Source organism: Euprymna scolopes, chromosome 28 (genome assembly GCF_053919585.1).
Source record: "Euprymna scolopes isolate OS-2025 chromosome 28, ASM5391958v1, whole genome shotgun sequence".
Lineage (NCBI taxonomy): Eukaryota > Metazoa > Mollusca > Cephalopoda > Sepiida > Sepiolidae > Euprymna > Euprymna scolopes.
The window spans coordinates 68227228-68248867 of NC_136509.1; the positions used below are offsets into that span (position 1 = coordinate 68227228).

General features: G+C 30.7%; 1 protein-coding gene across 1 annotated transcript in view; it reads right to left on the reverse strand.

The window, feature by feature from the left end:
• LOC145249689 (zinc finger protein basonuclin-1-like) overlaps positions 1 to 21640 on the reverse strand; it is a 305499-nt gene that overhangs the window by 208846 nt on the left and 75013 nt on the right. Inside the window, exon 3 of the mRNA XM_080111487.1 lies at positions 3279 to 3381. Within this exon, the coding sequence (XP_079967613.1) occupies positions 3279 to 3381 (103 nt within the window). The remainder of the gene's footprint in view (positions 1 to 3278; positions 3382 to 21640) is intronic.

Consider the following 21640-nt stretch of genomic DNA (forward strand, 5'->3'; position numbering starts at 1 on the left):
TTTATCACACATGCACCTTTTCAGGGGGTATCCTTTGTCTTTCAAGACAGAAAAAAGCAAAAAAACATAGACACATACATGTATTTCACTTCACTTCCCCTTTTTATTCACACACACACACACACACACACACACATACACACACACACACACACACACACACACACACACACTACTTAACAGTCCAATAATCGTTTTTACACACTCAACGTCCTACCTTGTACTAATCTCACTTTCCTCTACCCTAACACATTTCTTCACTTTATCCACTTGATAAGCTTGACCTTCCCTCACTACTAATTCTAACTTTTTGTATCTTTAATCTGACTTTGCACAGTAAATGTTGATTCAACAAAATTTCATAATTTAAACAAAATATTGAATCGAAAAAAGCACGAGCTTGTATTAATCTTTCCTGCTCTATTTACTTTGTGTTTGTTGATTTTATACTATTTTGGTCTAAACATTGATGGATATTTACTCCTCTAAAAAGACTTTCACACACACACACACACACACACACACACACACACACACACACACACACACACACACACACACACACACACACACACACACACACACAAATCTATTACGAATGGAAATTTGGTATATGTCTGAATCCGAAACTATACTATTACTTCCATAAATGTAATAGTCTACCATCTTTCAATGCTCAATTCAATGGAAAGTTAATACAGTATCTGTTCATGATATTAATATGATAATAATCATAATACCAGTCTACCAGGCATTACCCCATTTTGCTTTGGGATGAAGGAGAAAGTATAGCATATTTCAACAAGAAATTGTCGCAATTAGCTGTTAGCGAATTTACTACTTGGATATATTATTACTAATCTATGGAATATGTTTAATCATTTTCATTTTTGTTTATCTACACACACGCACACACGCACGCACACACGTACACACGTACAGACACACTGAGACATTGAGTATAACAGTGCAAGGAAAACTACGAAACATTGACAAGACAAATCTTTCCGACGTAAGTGTAATAAACAGTAGCGAGATAGAGTATCTTTGATAAAATCGCTCCAAAGGAATGAGAAATCTCTGCAGTTGGGGGAGAGGAGGTTTGGGTGCTTATCGGAGCTTACTAGTCAGTTTGTCATTGCCACAACAGGAGAAAGATCCAACAAATCAATGAATAAGTTGAATAGCCACAAAGTAGGGTCACGAAAAATTTATCAGTTTATGGTGGTTGTGATGTGCTAATAGCACAGACAGGAGTTGGTGCAGAGGCAGTGAAAGTAGTGGCTGGACCCAGCAATCAATTGCCAGTCCTTACAGAGACACATCCGAAGAATAAGATGGGGACATGGGACGGGTAAGGATGATGATGATGGAAGAGGATGTGCGCGAGAGAGAAACAGCTGCAAGTGAGGAGAGAGTTATTGATCAACGTGAATGTTGTATAGCCACTTTACCACTGACAAGGTCCTGGCGAGTGGACATTCACCACTGTGGCTGTGTTTTGTGAACTACTGCACCAGACACGTCTGAATTCATACTGACCATCTGCTAGGAACTGATCAACGTTGGGTTCTGCTGAAGTTCAAAGCAAAAAACCCTCATCAACAGATCACTAGACGATTGATCACCTAAACAAGCCAGGTACTATCACTGAAACGCTCAGAACCACTGACCACGACAGGTGGTATTTATTTGTGTGAAATTCTTAAAAATCAATAAACCTGCTTAGTGGCCTTCTAATAAGGACGCAATGAATCTCTTCATTTCGATTGTTTTCATGTTTAGCACTGAATCATTTTATATATTTATATCTGTTTAGGCTTTCTTGTTTTAATGGATAATCACATTTTAAGTTTAAATTAAAAAAGAAAACAAACGCACACACAAACATATATATATATATATATATATATATATATATATATATATATATATATATATATATATATAAATCTAATGGAGATTTGGTATCTATCTGAATAAAACCAGAACTATTACTTCTATTAAAATATACTATTTAACTAACTTTTAATGCTTGATTCAGTTTACTAAACTATTTCAGACTAGTGTATTATCTTTTAATACTCAATTTAGTGGGGGTAGTGTAGTATCTGTTTTGTTTTCATAGAACTATCCACCCAGGCATTACTTCTTCATTTTGGAGGGGAAGGAGAGTAGTGCAGTATTTATTCTGTAGTCACAATACTATTCTCCTTTGCATTACCTCTCCTTTCGCAGAATAATGTAGTATCTGTTCTGTTATCATGATACATAATCCCTGGCATAACCTCCTCTTGTAAGACAATGTAGTATATTTTTGTTCGTCATTATACCATGCTTCTAGGCTAGCAAAAATATGCTCACTCTAGTTGCATCCTTCCACTAGTAATACAAATATAATACAGATAAGATTTTCTTTAATATTCCATGCAAGAGACCTCCAAAATGTCCTTCCATTTTTTTACTATTATTCATGAATTCATAAACTATATTTATAAAATTCTCTACACTAATTCTATTTTTAACTTGATTAAGGAAGGTGTTCCTAAATTATATTACTCTATCAGAGAAAAATTTTTTCAAGTTTGTGATAGATTTAATCTTATTTGTGAATCGCTTAATTTTGGAATTCCCTCCCAACTCCTCGTTTCCCGACAGTACCCATATGCAACAAATTAAATGTGATGTGGACAAATGTCTTGCTGTCCAACTCCTCACCTAGGTTTCCTCTTCTATAAATCTGGTCCCTATCACAGTAACTCCTTAAGCTTCAGTGGCAATATACCTTGTGAGAGGTGAACAAAATTAAAAAGAAAAAAACAACTTTTTTTTGTAAATCTACAGTTTAAGGAGAAATATAAAAATAAACAATGTTAAAGTTCGAGACCAGTAATTTTAGCATTGCTAATAAGTACTAAGATTTTGCAAAATAAACAAAAATAATGATTAATGGAAAATCAAAACTGGTATTAGGTTGATGCAAAAATAATGTCGGTTTTGACATGAAGTTGAACGCCAAAAAAACATTATTTTTGTCCCAAACTAATATTTATACAAATTACAGACTGTGCTATTTTTTTAGGTAGGATTTACAAGTTAAATTCAATTTTTATCATATCTTTTGTTCGGTGAAAGTACAGATTAGTTGATAACAGAACCACGTCCTCATGTTAAGAATGGGTTTCTAAATAGTAACATTCAACAATTCCTGCGTTCTGCATACGTACCCCAAAATTAACTTAGAAAAAAAAAAAAGGAGAATTTAAAGTAACACTTACCATGAGCGACCCATCCGTGCTTACATGTGTCACATGATCTGAGATGCAATTTTCCAGGGGCAAAACATTCACACATACAATTTGGCAGTGTGCAACGTATAGCCTGTGAAAAGAAAGCAAAATTGCCATTAGACAGTGCATATACAGGTGTGAGTGCATAACAGATTTTAATAAATGCTAGAACTAAATGTGACCAGTTAAATCATTGATTTGGCTCGAATTAGATTACTTGAATCTGGAAAAGTGAGTTAGCAAAGTCAGTTAAATATTAAAAAAAAAAAGGCAAAATTCCAAATAAGTTTTTTCTGTTCTTTTTTTTTCTTATCTTACACTCTCTGGATAGGGATAAGAGAGAGAGAGAGAGAGAGAGAGAGAGAGAGAGAGAGAGAGAGAGAGAGAGAGAGAGAGAGAGAGAGAATTTAGTAATGAGATGATCACTTGGTGAATTAATTGCAAATTAATTATAACAATCAAAATGGAAGTTCTTTTCAAACAGAACTCAATCCCAAAACTAAGCAATATTTTGGTACACCTTTGTCTGATTAAAAGACATAGGAAAACAAAAACTTAAGGGAAGGAACTTTGATTAACTCAGATTTAGTATAATAATAGACATAAGATTGAAGTTTGGAGAGATGCTTATTAACAATGGAAAAACATTTTTATTATATTTGTATTTTTTAAATACTTTTATAACGAGAAAACTTATAAAAATACTTATAATAGGTATTTCTGTTAATTTTTTTCTCATTACTAATGTACTTCTCAATAAAATACTTTATATTCACATTCATTTATTAATTAATAAGATAGGACAATTCCGATTTTTGATTAAGTAGTTTCAATCTGAAGTATTCAGTTTTTGGTTAAAATATTACTTTCACTTTTATTGCCCGTCCCTATAAAATAAAGCTACTGAGACCAGGCAATATTAATAAAATTCAGTGAATAATGAATTAAAAAGGAAGCAAACATATCGATACTTTTAAAACGAAAAATAGTTGACTTTCTATTAATTTGTGGTAATTGGTGTACTAGTGTTATTGCTGTTGTTGTTGCTGCTGCTGGTGGTGGTGATGATGATGATGATGATGATGATGGTGATGGTGATGATGATGATGATGATGATGATGATGATGATGATGATGATGATGATGATGAAAGTGAGACTTTCAATTTTAATATAGACACAAAAATATTTCCTTATTATTAGAAGTATTCTTATTAGCAGTAGTATTAGTGGTACATGTAATAATTCACCAATGACTTTCTTTCCAGAAAAAAATGAGAGAGAGAGGATGATAGTGAGAAAAATATGGTGAAAGAGGGGAGAGAGGACGGATAGATAGAAGAAGAGACTATTTTGCTATCTATGCTCCCGGACAATATCGGGTAGCCATGTTAATAAGAATATAAACAATAATAACAAATACAACAGCAATAATAATAATAATTATAATAATAATAATAATAAACTAACCCCTTCCTCAAAAAAAAAAAAAGAAAGAAAAAGTATAGTGTCAACATCAACTGACTGTACAAACAATAGTCATGAAAGGTCAAGAAGGATAGAAAGACCGAAGAGAAAGCACTAATCAGACCTCTTCTGGATGAGTGCAAAGAGGACTGGGACCTGAGAGGAAAGCTTGTTGCCAGCCAAATTCCAGAGAAGATTAATGGTTGCTGCCAGTGAGAAGTTATTCATAAGCGCCTGTCGCAATAACACAAAGTCAATTGCAAAGGTTATCAAAAGAGGTGGAGAGTACTGGAAATCTGGGGAGACTTATTGTCGCCCAGATTCCCGGAACACCAACACTTGTTGTCAGTGAGCAATCTCTGATAGTGAGAACTCCTAGTGAGTGCGTAATAACACTGTGCCTTGAGGTCTATAAAATGACCTGTTCATTGGCAATTAGAGGCTTCATAGTTTTCAATATATCAATCATCAATAGATGTTCATTATTTCCAACTATTACGCTTAAGAATAGATGCTTTAACCTTTAGATTACAAAAAGGCCCATGCAGTGCGTAATTGATTATACGAGAATATGAAACAGTAAGATACATGATCAAAAATGTCAGAAATGAAATCACAACAAATCAATAAAATCAAAGAGCAAGCCAATAAAAAGAAACAAGCAAAAAAGATTAAATATTTCAGTTCAGAAATGAGTTTATACACTAACCGGCAACCTTTTTCTATGAGATGTATTTTCATTCCATTAAATGGCATTAGATTACATTAAGAACCATATTACTAAATTGCTTTATCAACAAGGTAAAGACACATGTTAGACAAGAACATTTGTACGTTTGTGCAATGATAAACGAGAACAACAGAAGACTTGAGAGAGGTTTATTCGGCTTAAAATAACTGGTACATGTGCAGTGAAATTTTAGTTTCGTATTTAACTGAAGAGTTCCCAAAAGTAAATGAGGAAAGACATTACAAACAACAACATAAGATGTGAGAAAACTTTATTCTATTTAAAATAACTAATAGGGAATGTTATAGTTTCGTACTTAATTGAAGAGATCTCCAAAAGGGAGATAATCATAAAATAAGGGAAGTTACTTTTGATTACATATTTCAAAGAGAGGAGAAAAAAGAAATTTGTTTATTTATTAATTGATTTTTAACTAAAACTTTTTAATCCGAAGAACAATTAAAAATAAAACAGACAAGAGTGAAATCATAACAGTTGTTAGTTGCTTTCGAATTTTGTAGAAAGTAAGTGGAACATACAATTTTGTAGAAAGTAAGTGGAACATACAATTTTGTAGAAAGTAAGTGGAACATACAATTTTGTAGAAAGTAAGTGGAACATACAATTTTGTAGAAAGTAAGTGGAACATACAATTTTGTAGAAAGTAAGTGGAACATACAATTTTGTAGAAAGTAAGTGGAACATACAATTTTGTAGAAAGTAAGTGGAACATACAATTTTGTAGGAAGTAAGTGGAAAATACAATTTTGTAGAAAGTAAGTGGAACATACAATTTTGTAGAAAGTAAGTGGAACATACAATTTTGTAGAAAGTAAGTGGAACATACAATTTTGTAGAAAGTAAGTGGAACATACAATTTTGTAGAAAGTAAGTGGAACATACAATTTTGTAGAAAGTAAGTGGAACATACAATTTTGTAGGAAGTAAGTGGAACATACAATTTTGTAGGAAGTAAGTGGAACATACAATTTTGTAGAAAGTAAGTGGAACATACAATTTTGTAGAAAGTAAGTGGAACATACAATGGCAATTACTTGAAATTGTCTTTCCTCCTTAAACTTTGGAGGAGGAAAGGTTGTTTGAAAGAGAAAACAAAACAAAAAACATAAAACAAATATCAATATCGTTTTGTACAAACTATTTTAAAAAGCTCTTCATAAATATGAATAGAGCACTCTTCAACTGCTAATAGTATTCATATAAACAGTAAGATTTTATTTCCTTACTCATATTGCGCAATGGATAAAAGCTTAGTCAGTCAAAAATGTCACAATTTTAAGCTGAGCCTAAAGCACTTGCATGTCTAGCAACATCGAAGAGCTGTGATACAGCAAAACACTATGTCTGTGGGTGACTAATATATATATTATATATACATATTATATATATATATATATATATATATATATATATATACACATATTATATATATACACACATATTATATATATACACACATATTATATATATATATATATACACATATTATATATATATATGCACATATTATATATATACACATATTATATATATATACACATATATATATACACATATTATATATATACACATATTATATATATATACACATATATATATATACACATATTATATATATATACACATATTATATATATATGTACACACATTATATATATACACATATTATATATATATATAATTTCTGTTATATATATATATATATATATATATATATATATATAACATAAATTCCTCTCTATGTAGGTTTGACACATGGGCTGACAAGATCAAAATGGATTTGTTTATATAATTTTATTATAAAAGAAAGCCAGAATGAAAATGATATCCAAACGCAAATTGAAGATTAAAAGTGTACGCAAAAGTGAAAATACTGAAAGAGCTGAAAGATAATTAGTATTTGAGAAATATCAACAATGTGGTGGAATTTGAACGACAAACGTTTCATCTCTGCTCACGTATCATTGATTCTGTGCTCAATGACACAACTATTATTGAACCACAATAGCTATGACATGAATGAATGCATACACAATCTGTATGTTCATACAGGGTTTCAATGGAGCAACTTTTCAATTCCTGACAATTTATCCCGTTAAGAGCTCAGGAAACGAAAGGACAATCAGTCGACTAGTTCTTATTGATGAGAGCTCTGTAGCAAGAGGCAACACAAATATGATGACTGATTGGAAATTTAATTATAGGAAATAAAAGGATATTTTGCAAACATTAACAGCAGCAATAACAGGATTACGATGGCAGGCTGTCAAGCTGCTGTGGAGGGAGATGTTACCGTGAGAAGCTAATCAGTCTCATCAGATGTGAAAGGATGAGGGTAAGTTGCAATGGCATTTGGATGTGAAAGGGATGATATTAGAAAAGAGTACTATTTTATTTGTTTGTTAGAAAGACATAAATAAAAGAAAAGCTAGAAACAAAATAAGCGAATCAAAATAATCAATGTCTTTTTATTGTTGTTGCTTTTTGTTATTTACCTTCATACCAATTTCTATATTTTTTAATATCTACATCAAAGAACGGTTAGGATGAGGTCGTTCTGCATAAAAACTAAGTCTTAGTGTCGAAATGTATTCTCCAGTCAATGCAAACGTATACAATGGAACAAACATTAAAAGAACTGATGCGGTTAAATTGTGAATAAATATTATTTTTGATGAATTTTGTTTGATTTATTTTGTCCTTTAGTCCTCAAATTCCATGAACAATTCTTCTAACAAAGGGAAAGGATTGCTGTATTCTGGGTCGGAATATATTCATCTAACACTTATTGTGGACTAGTTTTTGACATTGAAGTAGTATTTTTTGCACCTTTAATCAAGTGACTTCATGTCTTGTCTGAAGCAATTTCCATAAAAATATAAGACCCCCCCCCCAAAAAAAAAACGCAGTAATGGAACATTCTGGAGTAATTTGAAATATATCTGATGTTTGAACATGAAATTGGTGCTAGAGATTAATGATTAAAACTTGGTGGACAAGTCTGGCATAGATAAATTTATTTGTAACGAATACAGTTGGATTACAGAAAGGATTGTGATATAGACACAAAAATAACTACTAGCAGGCCGTCAGGCGTTGCCCGATCATAAGGTGCGCTTAAATATGACAGTATAATTCATGTAGATTATGTATGTACTATAGAGACAATTCTCTATCGATTATTATATTGAATCTAATATATAGTAGTGAGATCAAAACTAATATAATATATATATATATATATGACTTGAGTGGCATCAGCTAAAATCGAAAACAAAACTTACAGATCTCCACCCTTATTCATTAGCCTCTGAGCCACACCAATACACACATATATATATACACACACACACACACATATATATATATATATATATATATATATATATATATATATATATATATACATACATATATAAATATATATATGATAGATGTATATATATATACATCACACATATAGATATAGATATATAGATCACACACATATATATATATATATATATATATACATCATAAATATATCATATATACATGATATATATATACACCATATATATATATATATATATATACACGTCATATATATATATATGATGTATATATATATATATATATATATACACACACACCTCATATATATATATATACATGCATGCATAAGATATATATATACATACATTATATATATATATCATAATTATATATATATATATATAAATACATACATCCTATATATATACATACATCCTATATATATATATATATATATATATATATACATACATACTATATATATACATACATCCTATGATCCTATGTATATATATATATATATATATATATATACATATACATATATACATACATCATATATATATATAAATATATACATACATCACACACACATATATATATACACATCATATATATATATGTATATATACATCATATATATATATATATATATACATTATATATATACATCATATATATATAACTACATCACACACACACGCACACACATACACGCACACACACACGCATATATATATTCATTAGTCATCCGTTTTTTTTTTTTAAATGGATCACCCGATAGTCGAAGATGCAAGCAAGCAAGAAAGCAAGCAAATTCACAGATTTCAATAATTATATATATTTCATGAATGAGTTTTCTTTGTTTGAGATCAACCAGGGGGAACTCATCTTATAATATATATACATATATACACAGAATCTTTGATTTTCGGACTAAAATGTGCAATTAAATACTAGATTTCAAAAAATTGAATTAATTGGAACCTTTTATTTGATGTTTAAATTCTATGAGAATCCCTAGTGAAAATAAGATATGACTTCCAATAGAAATACGGCTGTAATGATAATATTTAAACTAACGTTAGTTTGATTAATATTGGTCTAACTCTGGTTGATTTTCAAATATTTAACATGACAAAAACACAAATAGATCTTGGATTTTAAAGAACGGCAGGGGATAATTATAGAGAAGGAATAGAGGGAGAGAGAGAGAGAGAGAGAGAGAGAGAGAGAGAGAGAGAGAGAGAGAGAGAGAGATATGGGCATTAATAGACATTGATTCTTAAAAGCATGGTAGTATACAGCTGTCAAAAGTATAGGCATGATTTCTTGAAGAAGCAGGTTACTAAGAACACATTTTGGCAAATGTTCTATGATCTTATCTCCTCATCCTATGGCTCAAGTAACAAAAGCACTCTCCTTAGCTTAAACAGCAAATGAATATAATAGAAATGAAGTAAAGAGAAAAATCACTAAAACTTCTAGCATAAAAAGTATCAACTAAATCCAGAAATATTCTGGATAAATATAATTTTATGCAAGAAAATTTTTGGTCAGATTAAGAAAAACAATTTACTATATCTCCTCATATCTTAAAAGTTTGATAAACTTACATAATTTAAAATGGATTATATTTAAATTAATGATAATGCAAACTTTGAAACTAATGATTTTCAGTCAATATGATAAAGTAAAATGGCTGTTTGTTCAATATATGTTATTGATAACTTTCTGCACACAAATAGATATTTGATTTTGACTTGCCAGTTTATTTGGTGAATTTTTAAGAAAAAGTACAATACCATTTAATTTTTTCCCAAAATTATTATATCTTAAGAAAGAAGAGACATTAGTTCGTAATCGTCAATATGTTGTTATTTCGCTTCATTTGGTCGATTTTTGCTTTGTTAAAAAGGGAAGTATTGACTAGAATCAAATATTGATTTTGTAATTAGACATCTATCGATGACAAATATAAAAATAAACAGGCAGACTCTATTCTATATATTTGATAATAATATAATATTTATATCTTCTAAAATAGCAAAGATATTAGAACATGTAATTAATGTTTCCCTTGCATTTTTTAATGTAATAATTAAATAATAATAATTAAATAATAATAATTCTGTTTCGTAATTTTCCTAAAAAAATAATTTTTAATTAATTAAAAAAAATACATTTATAATATAAAACAAACTTTTAAAGTGTTTCTTCCAATGAAAAAAAACTGTTACCATATATGGAAGCAAAGAAAAAAAAAAAGAAAGCAAAAAAAAGCGTCATCAATTTGAAAAAATTGTGACTGAACATGTGTCGTGTAGCGATTCTAGCAGCAAGGGAGGTATGAGAATAGAATAACTCAGTCGATATTTTTTAGAGAAACTACAACGAGTACATAAAAAAAATGTATATACAAATAAAGTGTTTTAAAAAAAAGAGAGAAACGTAAACAAAAATGAAGTGCACCGTTGGAAAGCTTTTTATCATGATGAAGGGTGCTTTCTCAAGAGGCCTTCCCCACCATCTTGTACATCTTGTGCAAAGAGTCCCATGGTTTTGGTGGAATGCAAAGCACTGTCATACATATTGCCAAAATAGATTGGGAGAAGCATTTCTAATGGGAGAGACGTTCCTATATACTTCCTGTTACAAGCAGCGGTGGCATCTTGCTGAATTAAGACCCTCCGCTGATCTCAGCTTCAAACAGATACTTTCCTTCTATTGTAGTGTGGCATCCTATCACAGCTCAGGTATTGTAAAGCTGTCAAACTTAATAACTAATGCATTACCTAGGAGCCAATAGCATATTTTATTTTTACTTAATAAAGAAAACTATTTTTATGAGAAGAAAAGTAATTTAAAGCTATACTATTACTAGAAACAAATGTGACTTGTTGGGTCATCATTGATCTCTGGTTGGATTGTTTGGCTCAGGAAAAATACTCTTTCTTTACTCGCTATATGATCTCACATCTTACTCATTCTCCCATTCTCTCTCTCTCTCTCTCTCTCTCTCTATGTTTTTCTCCACAGTTACGGATTAAATAATATTATTGCCTTTGTTGATATTCACTTGGATTATTCCAATCATTTTACCATTTGCTTTCTTCATTGCCTTTGATTGTTAATAAGCACATAAAGATAGTCAGAGAGAGAGAGAGAGGGAGAGAGAGAGAGGGGAAGGGTCAAGCGACAACCTTCAGCCAGCTTGCTCATTTGAAAAGGCTCTATCGGCTGTAAGATTGAAATAAATTTATACTGAAATATGGCTATATGAAGTTATTGGTTGTTTTTCTTCTTTTAACTTTATATATATATATATATATATATATATATATATATATATATATATATATATATATATATATATATATATATGAGAACGCAATTAAAGACAGCGTATCCTGTCAAACAATTAATTCATGTGAATTATAATTTACAGTCTTTAATTGTGTTCTTTTATTCCCTATTTTGGTTGTATGAACTTTTTATTTGGTTAGGATTATTATATAAATACTAATATATATATATATATATATATATATATATATATATATATATATATATATATATATATAATATTAAAGCTATTGACAATAATAAAACGTTCAAATGAATATTTAGCTAACAACTGCATTACTGCAATCTTATTAATTCACTTTCATGTATACACCATTGTAAGCAGGGCGTATATTTATTTACATATATATAATAAAAGTAGCGCTTAACGTTGAGAATGAATGAAATTTATTTATTATTCCTCGTATTATATTTCTTATTTTAAGCAATGATCTCATTTCAAATTTACATATCTTTTTAATGCACTCATACACAATATAGTAATGTGTGTGTGTGTGTGTGTGTGTGTGTGTGTGTGTGTGTGTGTGTGTGTGTGTGTGTGCAAGAAGATTATCCTAAGGTGAAGGTGACATTTTGTTTTTAGTGTTTTATGCGTATATTTTAGCACTGATGAGTGCCCCGTGATGAAGTAAAAATTTAAAAACATATACACAGTGAACCATATATATATATATATATATATATATATATATATATATATATATATATATGTATGTATCAGTACGGCCCGAAACATGCTTATATAATCAATAAACGAACTTTTTGGACGAACACAATGAGTTTCTGTTCCTAGTGAAAAATAAAGTGCTAACATTAAAAGTATTTATAGTTCTAGCATTGTGCAATCCAGCTATTTAAAGGAACTTCATTTTGTGTTGTTAATATGCATATTTGAATAGAAAATTTTATTTGAAATATATATATGTTAATATGCATATTTGAATAGAAAATTTTATTTGAAATATATATATATATATATATATATATATATATATATATATATATATATATATATATATATATATATGTTTCTAATAAAATTTTCTATTCAAATTCTTTTATATTTAGTTATACCTAATAAATATTTAACTGCTTATATATTGCACTTAAAACATAGTTTCTCAATAAAATAACATCGCTTTATAATTATATACAATCTAATAAAAATTTGAAAAATCAATAAAATTAACATAATTTACAATAGTCTGAAGTATAAAGAAAACAACATATATAAAAATCTATTTAAAAAATTTTTCAACTTTGACCTAAAGAGAAAGCTTCTCTCATAAGCATGGATAATTGTTATTGAAAAGTTTTAGGCTAGAAGCGCATCGAGGAAGTTTGGGATTGCTAGATAGGCTCATGCAAGATGATGGTAAGTCACTGCCAAGAGAGGATTTTTTTGTTGCTGTCTCTTGACAATTTGAAATGAATGATCTTACATGAAAATCCCTAAAAGCATCGAGGATGTGTTGTGTATGGGTGTAGAGTATTTATCACCCGAAGAGGTTATAATTCATAAGTGGAGCGTTTAGCTGATCAGAAAATCACGATATTTGTGGAGTGATACCTGGAAGCTGCACTCGTAATGAGAAACTCATCATGAACTGCATTATGTATAGATAAAAGATAAAAGATTCCTCAGAAAATGCGTTTGCAATTTCCATCAGCTCCAAGACAAACTCTGCCATTGTGGTGGGACTAAGAAGAAGACAGTTGTAATTAAATAGGGGTGCTCTTTTTAGGGGGAGGGTTGTTAATAAGGGTGCGTTTGAAAGGTGCAAATCTTTATTTAGTCTTTTATTCACATTTACGATGAAGAGAACCAAGTGCAGATAACTCTCTGGTGCAATAGTAATAGGACACTAAAAGAGATAAAGTTAATTAGTTCTGCCAAAATATAGGATGCCATAAATTAACATTAATCTCTCAACATTTAATTAAATATAATCTAATAAAGTAATTTATTATATATAAATTAAATTTACATATTTTTATCACATTAAAGCAACAGAAGAATATAGCTATGCAACGGCAATGTTTATTTTTTTCTGTACATTATTAATACTGAACATAAACGATAAAAAATAGTAATAATAGTATTAGTAGAATGCGCATTTTTAACCATTGTAATATATTTTATGAATATTGCTATTATTTAAACATATCACAATTATTAATTTATAACTTTTTCTTTCACATTATTAAAGCATCATTCATATTTTTCTGCAATATTCATATCCATGTTGACCTGAAAACGACCTTCTTTAGTCAACAGAAATGGAAGTCATCTTCCATCATGATAATGCTCGTCCTCAAACAGCACTATTGACCAAAGATTTAGGCTGTGAAATCTTGCCTCATTCTGCAAGTTCTCTTGACCTAGCTTCCTCGGATTATCATTTATTTCAAGGATTAGAAAACCGTTTACATGGCCTTAGGTGAACATCACGAGAAGAGATTGAATATAAATTAAATTCATATTTCACATTAAAACAAAAATAATTTTAAAGTCAAGGCATTTATAAGCTCATTGACAGATGGAATCAAGTTATAGAGAGCAAATGTCGTTATTTTCATGAAAAAAGAAAATAGCACATAGTTTTTCATTCTCAAGATGCAATTTTAAATCGGTAAAAGCTTTTACTCTGACCTAATAAATTAAAGAAGAAAAATATTTACTTTATAGCAATTATGGATTTACGTTCAAGCGCACACACCCACACACACACCCACACACACACACACACACACACACACACACAATAGAAAATGAAAATAGATATCGATAAGATTTGAAACCACTAGATTCATCTTGTAATCTAATTCATTTTTATATCTTAAGATATATATATATATATATATATATATATATATATATATATATATATATATATATATATATATATATTCCAGGTAGAAAGATATCCAAAAATTAAGAATAATTGAATTTCAACAAGGGTCGTTGATAGTGCTCAATCAATGAGAGGTAAGAACATTAACCTTGTTTTACGCCAGTCATGGCGAAATATATTTTCTCTCCTCTAAAATTAGAAATGATATTGAACCCCTTTTCAATTTTTGAATTTTTAAATCTTCTTGCCTGATGAGATCAATTATGATTGAAACGATCTGCACATCGTAGCAAAATATGACTATTTACATAAAGAATATATGTATATATATATATATATATATATATATATATATATATATATATATAGACAGAAGAGAGAGAGGGGGGAGGGAGAGAGAGAAAGATAGATTAACGGATTCCTAGTAAAATCTTGTCCTACAAAACTTGTATTTTCAATTTGTATAGGTCTTTGCTTTCTATTGCATCACAACATAGCTAAAGACAGCATAGATATAAATAACTAATCTTTATGCAATGATAGTTTGCACTTAACTACATTTTGGGAAATGATGGTGGCCCAGTGGTTAACCTGAGTGTGCCAAGTTCAAATCCAGTTCGTTCCATGGAAACACTTTCACTTCGGATGTAAGCAACCTCCACGTGATCCATTTTGTAAGTACCCAATGTCTTTCTAGAAAAAAATTTAACTCTAAATACATCGAGAAAACTAATGCCAATAATAAAATCATCTTATTCATCCAAAATGAATGATTAGTGGAGCAAATATTTGGTAAAATTCACTTATAAGTTATACTCTTCTTGAGGTTGAAGGTTCAATCCTCAGAGCAAGCAACTCTCAAAATAAAATTGTGAATTACTTAAAACTTTTACCCAATCATGGATGACGGAACAAGAGCATGCTACCACCACAGATTAAATAAAGAATTCCATTCAAACTTCTATGCAGATTTCCGAGTTCAACAAGATATAGCTGAAGAAGGTCGAAGGTTACATCAACCACAACGTTGTGAAAATAACATCCAAGATGAGCACAGTAGTCTGAATAATCCAAAATGAATAAATGTACGCTAGTTTATAATTTTAGGATGAAATTCCCAAACTTTGTGATAAAATAAATAAGTAAATAAATAAATAAATAAAATTCTAGCATAAATCTCGAAAAACTCAAAGTATTTAATAAAAATTGCACTGCACCTATGAAATCTGATTCTAATTACAAATGCGCCATCCAAAAGTGATGGCAAGTAATCGTGGATGCTGCACTCATTAACTGTATCATTTATTGCCTCATCTATAACTGCAAAAGCGTAAGATGAACCAAGCCAGTCATAGGATCCGGCTTGCTAAAATGGAGGACAAAATGAGGGAGATAGCAGAAGGTCAAAATTCTTGCTGCTGGAGACTAATATGTAAATGCCAAATACAATTCTTAGATAAGATGGTGAAGGATATTTGATAATTAGGGACTTATTTACAAGACATATCTAAGGAAGGAGTTGAATGATACTCTTGTGTTGTTTCTTGTAGATAACTTTCAGAGTTTTTTTTTTTTCTTAAAGGTTATTACAACTGGTACGTACTTGAAAGCATCGGTGTAGAGATAGCGACAATGAATTCCAACTCAAATCAGAAAAAGGAAGCTTGTTCCGTTTTTTTTTTTTTTATTTATAAGATTGCTGACTCTTAGAGCTGTATTGGGTTCACTAAATTACTTACAATCTCTCGTTCTTCAATTCAGATTATATCCATCTTTAAAATATAATTATAATTATAAAAGGTACATCACCACCACCACCGTCGTCACCACTGTCGTCGTCATCATTCCATTTTGTGAAATTTCATCATTTAATCAAAGCAAAAATTTACTCTGTAAATTAAATAAAGGGTTCTATTCGAAATACCATATAGATTTATGAGTTCGACAGAAAGATTCCCAAGTTTGACAAGATACACCTGAAGAAGATCGTCCGAAACACAGCGCAAATAACACTCAAGATGAAAACAGTAGTCCGAATTATCCAAATAATGCGAGTTATCAATCCTCATCCCAAAACTCCAGAATCATAAACTTCTATCAATTTCACATTGCATTGAAACTTGTTCCGTTTTTATTCATAAGATTCTAAGAACAACTGCATTGGGTGTTTTTCAGATTATATTCATCTTCAATGTATAATCATCGATTACTAATAAGTACGTCATCATGATTTTGAAAATTTTTCACCAATTTCATATTGCAATATAATTAAACAAAGTTCAGAAATTTTTGTCTCACAAAATTATCAGGACGAGCGTAAAAATTTAAATTTTATATTTATAGAACATTAATTTATTGATAAGGTCGTTAAGTTCATCGAATCACACTATCAACCTATCATTCTTGTTTCAGTTGCAGATAGGGTAACATGTCTCCAAGGACTGTAATAATGCTCACTGTCTGCAAATTCATTGTTAAGATGCTGCACGAGAGAAAGCAATCGATTGTAGAGTTGGCCAGTTCAAAAATGTCACCCATGATCTCCTGAAAGCAAAATAATGGACGAACAAACTCTATAAAGGAAAGCAATCTCAGAAAACTAAAGACGAATGCTATCAATTATATAAATGCTGCCACAAGGAAACTTTTTATACGGGTTGCTGCTGATATTTCTTGCGAAATATGCAAATATTTAGATATTTATATGCTGGCAAATATACCCAACGAAACAAGTGCAAGAGAGATACACACAATTGCAGTAAAAGGAAAGATTAGAATCTTTAAAATATGTCTCGGTTAGAATGTATGAGGTAGTGGGTAAATGTTTGGCATCTGATAGGATGCCCTATCCCCAACTAGGACAAAATGATAAGGAAATTTAAAAAAAAAAAAAAGAGAAAAACCTTTCATATGAATAACATGAGTGTCGAAATCTCGAAATCATTGATTAGTGGTAAAAGCGAAACAAAACCCACCTTGCATTTGCTATGAAGTATATTAGATGGATGTACAGACAATAAAGTAAACTTTATTTTAGTGATAAATATTTATTTGTTCGAGCGCCAACCTCTGTCGCATCGACGTAATATTGCATCCCTTTTCCTGTTTTACAGGTACTTTAGTGGAATGTGCTCTGATGAACTCATAGCACTTGTGCCCCCTTAACGTACATACCCTTGACTAATCCGACTAAAGCCAAGTTGGCAAATACCTTCATTTTATACTGGTACCATCTTACAAACGTCGTTGTCATCATCGTCGTCGTCACCATCATTATTATTAAAACGAAATGTGAGAATTAAAGAAGAAAATAAGGCAAGCAAGAGTTACAAGGCTGCCGAAAGTAAACCCAGGGTCAATTTTCTACTCTCCTAAATCTATGCAATTGTTTTTTGACTAATCATCCAATCTTCTTGAAATATTTAGCTTGATATAAAAGAACAAAAGTTGTAAAAAAAAAAACCAAAAAAAAAAAAACCGATTCCTAATGTTCTAAAATAGTTTGATCATTTGATGCCGGCCTATGAGTAGGGTGGAAGAGGATAATTTCATCAGCAATTAAAGTTTGAAATCGTTTCACTAATGACAGTTTCTTTTAGTTTGACTTTCTCGACATTTTACAACTTTTTTTTATTCTCAATTTCTTTAATGCAGAGAGCAATTTTATCTAATGTACAAAAAAGAAAAAAAAAAAAAAACATGGTTAAAATAAACCCGTATTCACTCACTGCGGATTAATCCACGATGACATTTTTTTCTTTCAAATACAGTCCATTTCACCAATCTATTGACACACATACACACAAAAAATCAATCACACCTAATCAAGAATACCAATAATATCTGTCAATAAAAATTCAGTACAAGGCGAGAAAATACATTTCCTATTTAGAGTCCATTTTGATAGATTTGAAGTCTGCCATCAAAGATGTGGCAGCGGCATGCATCTAAATCTGCACTAACTTTTGACAAGAATCACAAGTCTGCTCAGCTAATGCCAAAACAGTGTCATGGCATCTAAAGGCTATAGAATTTTGGCATAGTTTACATCCTGGACCCCCAGGCAGCCATCACCACATACCCAGCAGGATTTGGCTGTAACACACTTACACAACATGCTCCCTGGGAGTTGCTACAGTAAAAGATGCAATACACTTATGATAACATTCGTATTGATTAAATAAAAAGACGAAAAAACCGCTCAGATGAAATATAATGAGAGATATATTGATAAATTGTTAGTAGGAAGCTTTTATGGATGAGGATGTCAGCTGAGAAATGGACGGAAGCTACGGTGTCAACTTAATAACATCTTGCCAAAATGTGAACTGTGTGCATACTTGAAAAACTACACACACACGCACACGCACACACACACACGCACGCACACATACACTCGTGCGCAGACATGCATAAAAGAAAGAAGAAAAAGAAGATATAAATATAGACTTATAAAAACAGAAAGTGAATTGTCAAAAGGATTAATGATCAAATAAGGAAATATTATGCTTTCTCTAATAAGGATTTCAGATTTGGAAATAATGAGTAGTAAAATGTTGAGCAGTTAGTAAAACTTTATTTAAGACTTTTGTTTTAAAATTCAAGTTGTTGCAGACATAATTAGAATCCTTACGCCACTACAGGAATTGGTCCTATAATGTGAGAATTATTGTTTTATTCCATTCCCTACTTTAATTTGGTGTGATCACTATCAATTCCACTTCCATGATTTCCCCTCCTTCTCTCTGCTTATTAACAGCTAAAGATATTATAAAAAAGAAAGAAAAAATTAAAATAGTCCATTACAAATGAAAGAGAATATCGCTGGGGTATTAATACTATTTAAACTGCAACCTGTAGTGCTAACCGATTTTATTGAAGCATAATGTCACACAAACGTTTCAAATGTGATAATAACAAAGAAATTGAGCAAATATTTGCCATACCATTTTCTCTTAGACAATTGTCCTTCTGAAAACTCTATGATATATATAGTAGGGAGAAAAATGGTTTAATTAATTTGTAATCTGATCGTCACATTTTCCTATATAGGTATACAATAGTTCTGTCGCTATTAGCAGTAATTAATATTTATCTCTTTATAAGAATAAATGTTAATTGTATTTATTTGCTTTCCCACCACAGCGAATTAGGCACAAGGCCGTTTTTTTAATGTGGGGGAAAACCAGCTCCCCTAAAAGTAGGGTAAAAAAGGGGCACTCCGGTTGTGACCAAAAAAAATAATTGTCCCAGTATAGAGGGTTTCCCCTCCATTGACTGGTACAAATTATCTTAAGTGCAGCTTCTGCAGAACAGATACTACACTTTGATCCCGGCCCGAAGGCCAAGAGCAACAAGGTATTTATTTGCTCCCCCACCGAGCAAATTAGGCACAAGGCCGATTTTTAATGTGAGGAGTGAAGGGGAAATGGGGACCAACTCCCCGGGGAGTAGGGGAGCTGGATAGTGACAATTGGTATGAAGGGTTACCCCTACATTGACCAAGGTCTTATATGTGGGGTTTCCCCCACATATGGTCTTTGCTTGCAGTATCTGCCGGAACAGATACTACACTTTGATTCCAGCCCGAAGGACAAGAACAACAGAAAAAAAGGCAAGCCTCTATGTTGATGTCTATTTATTTATATGAACTAATGCAAAGGTTTTTATTTTGCGTTTACAATAAACATATGAATGTAAATGTTTATTATTTAAACATTTGGTTTTCAAGTATTGCAAGTAGCAAACGTTGGGAAGCGACAACAGTTGGCAAAACCAGGTTGTTGTTTTTATATAATTCTATATTTTATAATTTGTGTAAAATTCCCCAAAAATTGATTATATAAAATATTATTTTACCCCAATAAAGATATTTTATTTAAAGAATAGAGACGCTACAATGTAGAAGTAAATGATATGTTTTATTTTCCTTTTTGAAATGTATTATATATATATATATATTAACTGGAAATATCTTTACTTAAACTAGTAATGAAAGGAAATAATTTTGATAAAAAGAAAGAAAACCATTTTGTAAAACAAGAGCTTCTCCTATCAAGATGAAAGAAGCCAACCATTGGCTTCAGAATGAATTTAATACATCAATCATTTTAAAAGCAGTAATTTCTAATTACTAAATTTGAAAAGAGTTGAACAAAAGAGTAATTTATTTTATAGGATATAGGGAAGTAAAGTAAGAAAAACATTGTCTATATTACAGCTGTAAGCTCTAACAAGAGCCAATCATTAAAGTTGAGTGATGTAACTGATAGGGTAGAGCATATGGTAGTTTATACATCAAACAAAGCGTTGCCTTTTGATCAGTGAGAAAGATGAAATCAAAGAAGGAAAAATCAATTCATATCCAGCCATGTTGACATCTACAAGATCATAACCAAATGCCAATGAACTAAAGTGTCAACGACAGTAACAAATAAATGACAAGGGCAAAAACAGAATTACTGCAGCCAATAAAACCCAACATTAAAAAAAATAATAATAAAATGTCAACGATTCTATTTAACATCTTATAGGGAGAAGAGTTGTCATATAATAACTTTAAATTTATTAAGAATGTTAGTTTTCAGTCATTTTTTAA